General features: G+C 37.0%; 1 protein-coding gene across 1 annotated transcript in view; it reads right to left on the minus strand.

The window, feature by feature from the left end:
• HERC2 (E3 ubiquitin-protein ligase HERC2) overlaps positions 1 to 13,440 on the minus strand; it is a 645,607-nt gene that overhangs the window by 610,125 nt on the left and 22,042 nt on the right. Inside the window, exon 5 of the mRNA XM_089238586.1 lies at positions 9,202 to 9,363. Within this exon, the coding sequence (XP_089094712.1) occupies positions 9,202 to 9,363 (162 nt within the window). The remainder of the gene's footprint in view (positions 1 to 9,201; positions 9,364 to 13,440) is intronic.

Raw genomic sequence — 13,440 nt, forward strand, 5'->3', positions numbered from 1 at the left:
TTCCATCTTCTCCGCAAGTTTCAAAACAATCTCGTCAGTATCCTCTCCTTTTCCTTCAGGAGCATTTCGGGGGGGGGGGGGGGGAAGATAATAAGGTAATTTCTGCGTGCATAGGCATCCATGTGTTCAAGCCTATCTTCCAGCATTTGGTTTTGGCACCACATCATTTCGTTCTCCTCCCATAGTTTCCTATTCTCGTCTTGTAATTTGCTGATAGTTAGCTTCAGCTCCTCAAATTTCTCGCTCATGAATTTGACACTATCTGATAGATCGCTTAGTGAATTCAAGCATTCTAGTTTTCCACTGATGGTATCCAACACAGTCAGCTTAGCCTCAATTTGGTTGACAGTAGACAGCTTATTCTCCATAGCGGAAATCCGCTTATCAAGTTCGGCGGAGGAGGGTGCCATTACTTCGATCGGTGCAAAAGAATGGAGAAGAAAAACGTGTGTCTTCTCTCGACGAAGTCTCAGTGGAAAGTGATCACATAAGATATCAATATCACATAAGATCAGCATGAGCGGATTCCCCTATTGCTGAACCAGTTGCCTTTGTGTAAAATTTTTCATGAAAACTGAAGGCTGTTTTTCAGATCATTTAAGGTGTTTGTGTCAACAATCAACAATTAGTTTACGTTACTCAGGCAAAGGGTAATTACTTCTCTATATTTCTCTAACGGGTCTATTATAATGCATTGTTTAACATTTTGTCTCAGTTGCAAAGGAAGTGTAAGTTCCTGCTGAACAGAATTCAGTTCCTTTTGAAACGTAAGTCATAAGAATACCACCCATAACTTTTGAATCTGTCCTTAAGGCCAGGATTACACTATAAAAGTTTGATAAAAGATTTTTTACAAAACATGAAAAAAAAACAATAAACCTATTGGTTACACTTACTTGAATGTAACTGATATGCTCATTGGTTGCATTTTTCAAGTTTATAAAAGGATTTTTATAAAGCTTTTATTGTGTAATACTGGCTAAAGACAATTTGATCAGACCAATCAAATAAACCAACTTTGCAACCTCCCAATCAGAAAATTTCTTTGGACTAAAACGCAGACATCATTCTAACCACATCATTTGACTATGGCCATAATTTTTTACACTGAGCAACTGGGAGTTTAAATTTGGTAACCAATTCCAAGTGGAAAATCCTCAGTTTGTGTGCATGCATAATATATATCCTCAGAAGCTGGCATCTATAGTATGTTGAAATGTGTTAAGAAATTCATAGTTTTCTCTTCTTATTTACCTTTATCGCTGGTTTCTTTATTATGTTCTCAGAACATATTATCTATGTTATCTTCAGAACATGTTTTTATTAGTTCACAAATTAGAAAAGTACATGAAAATAAGGAAAAATCTAAAACTGAAATTTCTCTGGAACAAAAACTTACCAGATCGCTCAACGATATCAAAATATTATCAGGTTTTGAATTGAAGCAAATTTCAATTTTTCAAATCATTGTTGCATGCTCTATACATAGAATTTTTTTGCAATGTTTATGCAAGCATTTAGATCTTTATTTGAAAATTATTGTATTAATTTTGAAAACTATTTGAAAGGACAGCAATTAATACAGGCTCCATTCTTTTAAACATCATAATAGTCCAGATGATGTTGGTAATTTATGCAAATGAAATGTTGAGAAGAAAAATGTAATAAAATATAATTTAAAAAACGTATTGTTCTTGAGTTAAAGTTTGTTGGTTTTCCTGTATCATTTATATGAGAACATTATGAAACATTACAGTGAAACCTCTATACACAGTCATCTCTATCTGTTAACCAACTTACCTTGCAGGCCATTTTTTCTCTAAATGAACAATGTACTCTAGATAGTATGGATTGCTCTCCAAGACCGTTCACCTTTTTTGGAAACAGCACGAACCATCCCAAGATGGTATCTCTGGGCTGTCAGCAGTCATGTCTATCTGTAGATATAGTAGCTACAACTACCTACATTCTATGGCCACCTTTGCAAGCGGTGGCCAGCATTTCTACAGTCGCTTTTCACTAATAAGGGCTGAAAATTTTTTTTTTTTGCTTGCTGGGATCACAGGAACAGAAAAAAAAAGTTGGTTATGTTCTCAACATGGTTATAAAATGCACCATTTTTTAAGAAACACATTTACACATTTTACCCAGGATTTTTCTTGATCATTCTAGGGCAGGAATCATTAAATCAACAACAAATAAGTAAAACTAAAAACTCTTAACAAATTAAAGCTCGGTCAGTAAGATAAAAAACATTATGCTGACCTTCAAGTCATTGTTTTCCAAACGGTTCTTTCAACAAGAGGATGACTTAGTTGGTCGACCCCCCAACCTAGGTCATTTTGGCTGTCTTACAGCACCCATTTCTCATGGACGAAAAAATAAGAGAACCATGCATTCCTTGCTGGTAACGGGTTTCTTCAAAAGAGAGAGAAATTCTTGGCAATACGTAGCTTTATATTAACTGTGATCATAATGCTACCTATCTAATTTGTATTTTCCAACACTCAGAATGACCAAGATTTATCTGATGGCAACAGTTTTGCATTTCATATAATCAAAGCCATTCTAGTGTACAACATCACAGTCAAGGCCTTCTGAGCATGCTACAAACATGGCACAGGTAAAGAAAACAAAGCCAGAAATAACAATTTGTAATAAAGTGTAGACATGAATTCACCTTGTTACTGTACAAAATGGCCAACCTTGTATGCAAACTAAAGGCCCCTTTACACGCACAATCTTCCCCACACGCCCAGAGCGGGATGTTCTTGCACCAAGGACTAGAGGGCGGTTAGGAATGCTGTGTTCAAGAGCGTGTTGTTAAAAAGAGACTCGTTCTTGCGCGCTCTCTCTCCTGCACGAAAGAAGGCCCCGTTCAGAATTGTGTGTGTAAAGGGAACCACGTAGCGAAATTCATATGCTTTTGCATGCCGTGTGGACTTTTGGGGAAGCACAAAACTCCACGATCCTGACAAAGTTTTTTTCCCTGTTGGCAGATCGAAATCGGCTGACGTTTGCGCGGAAAAAATATAGATTTCAAAAGCTTATTATTACTACGTGGATTATTTGTTTTTCAAAAATAATTTCAATAATTATTTTTTGAAATTACTGTTACAAATGTATGGTAATTTTTTATGCAATTGATAAGAAATTCAGAAATAAAATTTCTATGATCGTTAATTTCCAATTTTTATTCGATTTGACTTTCATTTGTCGTTTGACTTTAATTACTGTAATTAGCTCTTAACTACATTTTCTGAATTTAATTGTTTATATACTTAATATTATAATTTTACCGAAACAAGAAAAAATCAGATTTTTTTTCTTCCATCTCCCACACACAATTATTGACTCCGTGTGCAGCTAATGTTTTTTTTAATACTACCAGCCAGAAAAATAGATAAAAAGCATTACAAAATTATTACATTGAAACCTTGCTACAACGATTCTTGATATAACGATAAATCCTCCTACAACGATTCTCGATATAACGATAAATCCTCCTGCAATGATTCTCGATATAACGATAAATCCTCCTACAATGATTCTCGATATAACGATAAATCCTCCTACAACGATTCTCGATATAACGATAAATCCTCCTACAACGATTCTCGATATAATGATAAATCCTTCTACAACGATATATCTTCAAATCTATTTTGGAAATGTCTATATTCTAATGTTAAACTGCTGCTTCCCGATATAACCATAATCCCTCTACAACAATATTTTTTTCTTGGTCCGCTAAGTATCGTTATATCAAGGTTTCACTGCACTTTTTTGAAATTATGGTGTTATTTTGTAAGGCTTTTTTTCAGATATTTTATAGAAATTCTTGATAAATTTCTCTCGGTTGTATTCATATCCTCAAAAAATCATTTCAGCTGAATGTTGTCGAGCATAATAACAATACAAAAAATAACAAATAAATTTAAGTATAATTTTTTTTCAAATTTTTAAAACTCTAAATACACGTATACTTAAGTGTGTAAAACATTCCGTTGTGTGTCATGCTAGGACAGCAAAAAAATTAAAAGTGTGAATAGCAATACGTTTTTTTAGTTGGATATTATTCATGATATTTAATGGTTCTTCGTTTTAAATGAAATCGTCGATAATCTTATAACATGAAACATCCCTTTTACTCGGTATTTTGAACATCACTTGACCTTGGACATCTTTTGTGATCTTATCATGAAAAAATACAGCACATTGTCCACTGAACACCTACTATGAATGCAGAGTTAGCTGGATCTAGTGAATAGGGTGCTCCTTTTTAAACAGTATCATTGTTAACCTTCAGACATTCAGATAATGGAAGTTTTTTTCCACAACCCTAAATCCCTTTTAAAGTTTTTTCTAATGTGTTGAAGTCAAATTTAAATCAGATGTTCTTAACCTTTTTAGCAGCTACTTAAAAACATCAACTATGTGTTCTGCAGATCTATTTCCAATTTTAAAAATATGCTTATTGAATAAATTTCTAAATAATAAAATGGTTTTTTTTTTTCAAAATTTCTGTAGCCGTGGTAGGTGTCTTAACAGGTGAGTGAATGGAAATGGAACGAGTGCCAAATCAAAAAGGGGCCCCAAATTATTGAAAGGCATTCATCTATTCTGAAATTATTTCTTTTTTCACATCTGGATTTTTATTAATTTTGGGATAATTTCTTTCATCAATTCTCACATTATTTTGCATTAATGTACAGCATTAATGTAATCTCGCATTATTTTGATTTATGTACATACTTCTATCGTTAATTTCAAATTTTGAAACTGATCTTTCTTAAAATATTTATTTTCTATTAAAAAAAATCAATTATTTTCTTTAAAAAGGAAAAATTGAACTTATGGGTTAAGAGCCCCTAGTTAAACTACACTGCTGGCCACCCAAATTGCAACACCAAGAAAGACAAGAGATATCGCAACAATATTTATTTTGTAGATAACATGTTGACCAAGCATCAAATGATTAAATTTATAGACTTCTGTGAAGTGTGGTTCCTGCCAAAATCAGTAGCCAGAGTAGCCGCCATTGTTGGAGATCACCGCTGCCACACGCCTCGGCATTGATTCAAAGAGACTTTGGATGTGTTCTTGGGGTACAGCAGACCAAGCAGCTTCCACGCGTTGCCAAAGTTGATCTGGTGTGGCAGCTGGGGATGTAATCTGGGTCAATCGTTGAGCAACCACGGACCACATGTTTTCTATCGGCGAAAGATCCGGAGAGCGAGCTGGCCAGAGAAGCAATTCAATCTGGCGATTGACGAAGAACCTTTGGACAATGCGTGCCACGTGTGGTTGCGCATTATCCTGTTGAAATATGGCTGTGGGCAAGCCCTGAAGGTAAGGAAGGACAACTGGCTCCAACACCTCGGAGATGTAGCGCTGGCTTTTTAAAGTACCGGCAATGCGTACTAGAGGAGTGCGAGAGTGATATCCAATACCGCCCCATACCATAATACCCGGTGCAGGACCAGTGTGGCGGTGCATAACGCAGCTGTTCAGCATCCTCTCTCCACGGTGTCTCCAGACTCGAATCCGACCATCGTGGTGTTGCAGATAGAAGCGTGACTCGTCAGTAAAGACAATTTCATTCCATTGTGCCGTCCACATCCTTCTTTCATCGCACCATTGGCGGCGGAGACGTCTGTGGTTCTGCGTCAAGGGTAGACGAAGCAATGGACGTCTTGCAGACAGACCACTCTGCTGTAAACGGCGTCGAATGGTACGCGCAGACACTGGATGATGCGGTACAGACTGAATGTGCTGTGCTATGGTTCGTGATGTGGCTGAGCGATCCGTCACTGCCATACGCACAATACGCCTGTCATCACGTGAAGTGGTGCACTGAGGTGGATGCGATCAAACACGTCGGTCCGTCGTACCCTCCTGCATCCAACGATCACATATCCGCATTACAGTTGTTTGGTTTCGTCCAACACGACTATTATGTTTCATTTTCGCGGAAACATTCGTCCGAGTGGAAGACGATAGAAGACGAAGTGAACTCTTTGACTTATTGCATTTAATACACATACACATGATAAAGGATGAAGCACGAATAGAAATAGATGTTAACGCGTTAGCTACATGATTGCGAATGCTCGAGAGAGCGTGAGACACAGAAGCAGGACAGACAGCAATCTTAAATCACTTGGACATTATAAACAAAGCACAGAATAAGGTCTATTAGATGCTGCCATCTATATTAACGAAATAGATCAAAGCACCGACTACCGATTTCCCTGAAAGATAATCCACAATCTCGGTAGGCCACTATCCCTCCTCTGTCGAACTCAGATACTTGATCACAAGATGATCGCTGTTTTCTACGAGGCATAATTGATCATTTTTTTGAAAAAACCACAAGAAAAACACAATTGCCGTATTTCAAATCGTCGAAATCTCCAAGCCTTAAATAGCGCTTTGAAGTGGCGCCACAGGCGCGCGTGATGTGCGTCTGCGCTGAAATTCTAATCATTTGCATATCTCACCTCCGCTAATGCATGTTGTAAATTTCACATTATTTGCATGCTTCCTTCAGGGTGTTGCATTTACGGTTGCCAGCAGTGTATTTTAAATTTTTCCGACACCCTGAGGGTAAATGAAAGCTTGTGAAGTTATCAAAATAATAATAGTAATTTAACATATCTATAAATCTGATATAATAATGTTTGTAGATAAAGGAACCAAATCAAAGTTCGAAAATTATTGCAATAACATAATAAATGTAATTACGGCATTTGAAAAACTAATTTATCATTTCTCTAAAAAAACAATTCGGTGGAAAAAGGAAGAAAAATCGTCAAATAGACTCTAGAAAAAAAATTTCAATAAATGTTATAGCTGAAAAAAATTATTTACATTGTATACATCTCTTTTTTTAGAACGATAATGAAGGAAGACGAGGGATTCGCCCTGTTTTTGCCCGTAGGGTGGGTTTGCGCTTAGACGTATGATTTCGAGTTCACGATTGAACACTGGAATGACCAGTTCCTGCGCGCACTCCTAACTGCACACTTTTTTCGCCTTTACGCGTACACTCTTGCAGGCGGTTCTAAAGTTGTTTACAGCTATCGTGTGCGCAAAAGCGTCCGTGTAAAGGGGCCTTCAAAGCTGTATTCAAATTAATGGGGTATGATTGGATTTGCTTTCGTAAAATGTGTACACAGATAGCTCTGACCTGCATCATTTACATTTTGAAATATGTTTAAACTCTAATGAATAGTGGTACGAAACTGTTTTTTAAATTTAATAAATTTTCATTGGTTTTCCATGTGGCCATATTAGAGAGGTTTCACTGTATTCATACTTGACATATTTGATTAACTTACTTGCATATAATACAGTAGACTCTCGGTAACTTGACACGTGGATAACTCGACATCTATTATTTCCTTGGTTGGCCCAATATTAATTTCAATGAAGGGGAACTCTCTAACTCAACACATGTTTGGCTTAACTCCACTTAAGTCGACTACGATTTTTGTCCCTTTACTACGACTGGTTTTTACAATTTCTCGTGTGTTACCATTCTAAGAATTTTTTTGATGTTGTCCATGGGTACTTCAATAATCCTTTGTTTCTTTGTTCTATATGATGAGTCCCTTTTTTGCGCTATGGGTGGGGGGGGGGGGGGCCATGCATGTGAAGAATGAATGTTTGAAGCCTCTTGGCCAGCCTATTATTTTAGTGGCGTTTCCAGGACAGGTCTTTCATTCTTTTCATGACCAAAAGAAGTATGGATGATCCCTAAAGTGTAGTGTGATCCCTATTGGATGTTGACAATTTCAACATCAAATAGGGATAAAAATCTTATCTATTGTGAGTTTTGATATTGTCTGTTGCGGAGAATGTTTTTGGCGGAACTCTGTTGGTTTTATGATTTCTTGGAAAAGGAATAAAAGAAAAAGAGCTAAATCCTGGTTAGACTATGAATATGTCATTCGGTTATCATTGTGAGTATCGATGGCCGTGAATGCAATGGCTCTACGCAAACTTCATACTTTAAAATCAAAGTTTAAATTTTCAAAAAACTAAAATCGGGAAAAACTCAGAGTGTACTCGCCGCAGAATATGAAGTTGCACGGAACCCATTTCAACATTTGCTAAAAATGAGGGAAATTTTTTTTCAGCATTTGAATCTTATAAAACAAGCAGAAAACGCATAAGAAATCAGAATTCAGCGATGTAGAGGAACAAACTCTGTTGTGGTTCAAATCCCTCAATCTCACTCAATCCCATTATCAGGATCAATAATTCGAGAGAAAGCAAAATATTTTGCAAAAAGTCTCAATCAAGGAAATTAGGAATTATCCTAAGTATGAAAACTTTTTACAGAAAATTACAGACAAAAAATTTGTGAATTTATGGATGTTAGAAGGGATGCAAAAATTTATATTTTAGATGCAGGTGAAATGATTGATTCTGCATGGAACTCAGGCACGAATGCCACGATTCAGAACTGCTTCCGTCATGTTGGTTTTTGTTGTGAGTCTTTGGAAAACGATTATTTCTCCAAACATTCCTCCCAGATTAAGTGTGGAGAAAGCATAAATAACACTATGGGTGATTGTATCGATGATGAATTTGTGAGTATTGACTCTGATCTTGTAACTTCAGGATTTTAGCAGACAACAATATTCTAGAATCAATAACCCAAAGCAAGTGCTTCGAAGGAATAGAATCACACAGAAAGTGTTTAGATGAAGAAGTATCTGCACCATCTCTCCATGATGCACTAAAAACTCTAGATGTGATACATAACTTCCTACGCAGTCAGGAAAAAGCCGAACAATTGCGGTATAAACTGAATAATGTATAAAAAAAATTTTATTTTCTCTTCGGAAAGAAAAACAAGCAAATGTACTTGATTATTTTTCATGAGGTAAATTTTTTTATATGTTTTGATTCTATTTTGAAACAACCCCGAATTAAAATTAATGAGAATTAGCATTTTATTTAATACAATTGTTAGAATGCATATAATTACATATACAAAAATGACCAGACAAAAATTTAGAGTTTTGTGGGGTTTCGAGTTGGCAGGGTTTAAACTTACTCGACATTCATTTAAGTCGACATGTTTGTCGATACTTTTGGGGTGTCGAGTTATAGAGAGTCTACTGTATTTATCTGATAGCACTTCAAATTCAAGATTTCAGAATAATTATAAAGTATCAAAATACTGACCAATATTCGGAGACCATGCCCATGAATCAATGAGAACTTTTGATGTTTTTATAGAGAATATATCTTTCTCATCTTTCCCTTTTGAGTCACAAGTGCAGGCTGAAGGACAAAAATCATCTTTCTTACTGCATAATGAACAATCATAGCACTTCAATGCATTTTCTGTGGGGGTAAGAAACATTCTTACTATTATATGAGCTATTTTTTAACCTCTATTTTCATATTTTTCTTTTTTTTCCAAGTTTCAATTTACATAATTGTACATACTCCTAATAAAAAAGAAACATACCAAGAACCTGCGGTTGAATCACTATGAAACTTAGCAAGCAGTTGCAGTCAATTTGTAATAAGTTGAATTCCTATGAGTTTTGTATCTGTTTAAGTCAAAGTTTCAGCATGCCCCAAAATCTTGAATACCATTTTATTGTTAATATTTTTCCTTAATTTGAAGTTTTCTTCTTGTAAGTCAAAGATTTCAAGTATGAAATAAATTTAAAAAGAAAAAAAAATTTATCTTCTCAGGGGAGGGCCGAATGTATAACATTTTGTGATAATATACCATTGAAAAGCACATTACAGACAGAATGTTAATATTTTGCCACCAAATCAAATTGTGTATATGATCTTGCACACAATACCAGTTTCCTTGGAAATCTCACACAGAGATAATTGAATTGAAATCATTCTTCAACATAAAAAGGTTAAAGGTTCTCTACCCACAGGCAGGAAAAGAAAAGCAAGAATATAAAATGTTTTTTCAGAAGAGATAGAAAAGAAGTTAGAGCTGGTATTTGGCTTTGTTTTCAACAATGGAAAGGAGAGTCTCTCCTCTTTAGACAGATCCCATCATCTATTTACTCAGAGGGCAGATTGTTCCTTGGCCAACATTGTTTTCCAGTATGTAAAATCCCACCCTTCAACTGATAACACATTTCTCTCAGTAGGGGATCTGGAGGAAAATGCTGATAAGGATTTTTTTCCTCCCTCTGAGGATCTGAAAAATAATCTTCCATGGAAAAAAGTAAAATATTTAACATTTTCCCTGACTTTCCCTGACCGTTTTCCAATTCCCTGACTTTCCAGGTCACTGGGAACCTTGTCTCAGTGAATGGAAATATATACAGACGACTTGGTGATATAAACTTTTGTCAAAATTTGTAAAATATTCTGAATCAAATACTTAAACATTCTTTCTGAATTAAATTTAAATTGCTGAAATTCTAATTCTCGACTATAGCTGTGTTTGCTTGTGATGTTCATTATTTTTTATCCCGGTTGTGATAACTTAAATGTCGCAAAATTGGGGGAACGTAACCCCATTAAGGGATGTTACAATAAGCGCCAACTTAGTGCCCTGCTGAGCGAACATCAGTATGTCTTTAAACCGGGGGAGAGCCTACTCTATTCGTTCAAGTATGAATATTGGTAATAGTTCACCAACCACTGTGTCTCCAGCAAAAATCAAGAAGGGTCGCAAGTCTGTCTCAGTAAGACTCACGAACATTCGAAGCCAGAGAATAAGGGGATGCCAAAAGGCCATCAGGGAAAGGGCAGATATACCTCAAAAAGACGACGTGAAAGAACAGTCCAGCCCTAGGCGATTTGCCTGGGGCGACCACCGATAGATGGTGCCTTCATTTCCCACCCAACTCCACTAGTTGGAAATTGCCATATGGCGATATATGACTAGAGTTGGTGTGCGGTAAAGCAGTCGTAGCCCTTAACCTCAGTTGAACATGGACTTACTCCATAACACATTTGTGCCGAATCTCACGAAGGACAGGAAATCTGAAGGGATCATGTGCAGCTCACTGATGAACATCTTCAACCAGAGCACAATGATGGGTGAAGAGAGACGTGGTGATGTTTCAAGCAAATAAAAAAAGTGGCAAGTGGTCATTGAAAGAGTTTTCCCAGAACTTTGAGCATGACAAGTGTCACACCCTCTTGCCAACGATGGTCACTTTTGTTGACTACATAAAGATGCACAGATTGAAGAAAGTCTCAAAAACCCAGACCGGGTACTTTGCCAAGAAATCCAGGAACACGGTCAACCAGGAGTCCTTCGAGTGGAATAGGATGGGAAAGTGTTCTTCGAATGCAACATCTGCAACAAGATGGGTCTCAGATAAGCAGCATCTAGTGAGCCACATGCTTAAACACTCGGCACCAGTCAGTGGGCAAAAACAAAGGGTCAGAGCGAATCCTCTATTCGACACCAGAAACTCATTTAGATGTCACATCTGTCATGTCATTTTCACCCAGAAGAGTCTGTTTCACAGGCACATTGACGAGCAACACTCAAGGAGTCATTCCATATCCACAAAGTCACCAACTTCAAGCAGCAGCGAGGTCATGTCCGCCAGTCGCTCGCAGGCTGCCTACGCCGCTTGCAGAATCTGCCAGTCCACATTCGGTCAGAAATTGCAGATGGTAAAGCATGTCATGACAAACAGGAAACATGAATGAGGCATCTGCAGAGCAAACGCCAATGTCATCATCAGAGTCGTGGCACCCAATTTGCCTCCAGTACTGTGAGATGACCTTTGAGGACGAATATATCTTCCAGAAGCACGTAGAATTCTACAAGATAAAAGAAAATGGTGAAAACTGTACACACTCATCGCCAAGGCTCCAACAGTCTGAGATGTCCCAGAGATCCTCATGTACATACGAGGTGGCCAAGCCATTCCAACCTCAAGTATCACTTGGAGTTTATCATATGTCAACACTGCGGCCTTGCAACAACATTGCAGAAACAAAGACGATGCCTATGCGTTGGAGAGGCTGTTCTCTGAAAAAGTCATCAATTAATCAGCCCCCCCCCCCCCCCGAGACGAGAAAGTCATCTTTCTCGTGAAGAGTGAATGTTTATTTTGAGTATGTGTGCATTTTTTTTCCCTTTCATTTTATTCCCTACTATTATTGAAATACGGGGTGATTATAAAAAAACTATCCCGACATATGGGCCCCTAACTATCATACCATTCACAGAAACTGAATGAAATTTTGGCATAAGGTATTTTGAGGTATGCGCTCAAGAATGATATGGAAAACAACAGTGTCACTCTAACAGTTACGGTTACAGTGAGAAAATTTCGAAAATATCAAATGGCAACACCAAGTTTTTTATATTGGAATGCGATCTCCATACTGAAAAACACTAAATAGCGTTGGAATGGCACCTGTAGCACGAACATCCCCAGAGCTAGGCAAGGAAAAAGTAAAAAGGACTTTGCCGTGCACCAGAGCATTAATGTTTGTTTCATTCGTCACACCGTTTCTTCGGCTGAGATCCCAGCCTGATTAGTCCTCCACAAAGTCATGTGGAAAATTTGTGAAACACAATAAAATGCTTTATTTTATGCTGCTTCTCTGTCCTTATTGGTTGTCTTCACTTTTAGCCTATCTACTGCCGGTGTTTTTCATGCTACAGTTGCCGTTGGAACGTTATTTAGGGTTTTTCACAATGGAGATCACATTCCAATACAAAAAACTTGGTGTTGCCATTTGATATTTTCGAAATTTTCTCACTGTAACCGTAACTGTTAGAGTGACACTGTTGTTTTCCATATCATTCTTGAGTGCATACATCAAAATACCTTATGCCAAAATTTCATTCAGTTTCTGTGAATGGTATGATAGTTAGGGGCCCATATGTCGGCCCATATAGTTTTTTTATAATCACCCTGTATGTTCATCAGATATTTGATTGTTGTTTATGTAATGTATTATGCACCAAATTGTTCCTGGTTTCATACTGAGACGGTTTCATGAAACCAGAGGGGGAGTCTATGACTGTCAAGACCGACTGTCTCTGTTAATTTAGGTTGCACACCCGAGATTTGCTCTTGTGGCAAGTAGTATTCGAGAGTAGTTTGTGTGTGTGAACGAAGTAGTAGTTGTGTCATCCATGCAGAGTGTGTGGTTTTGTAGGCAAGATTTTCCCCAATGATGTAAATTTTTATTCCCTTCTTGTAAATAAATTTAGTATAGTCAACCGTATGAGCCTACAAGGCTACTACAATTAATGCTCAATTTTACAAACTAATCTTCTGGTCCCAAATAATAAACTGTTCCTTAGAACATCTTTCCCATATACAAACTTTTGATTACTTTGATAATACAAACTTTTTTCATGTCCATATGGGTTTGTAAAAACAAGCATCAACTGTATATTGTATCTCTGTGACTACACACTGTTTCTCTATATAATTCCAGAAAAACATTTTCAGTCAA

The sequence above is a fragment of the Pholcus phalangioides genome, unplaced genomic scaffold (genome assembly GCF_987345545.1).
Source record: "Pholcus phalangioides strain wild (caught in Gottingen) unplaced genomic scaffold, Ppha-v1.0 ptg000011l_1, whole genome shotgun sequence".
In the NCBI taxonomy this organism is placed as follows: Eukaryota; Metazoa; Arthropoda; class Arachnida; order Araneae; family Pholcidae; genus Pholcus; species Pholcus phalangioides.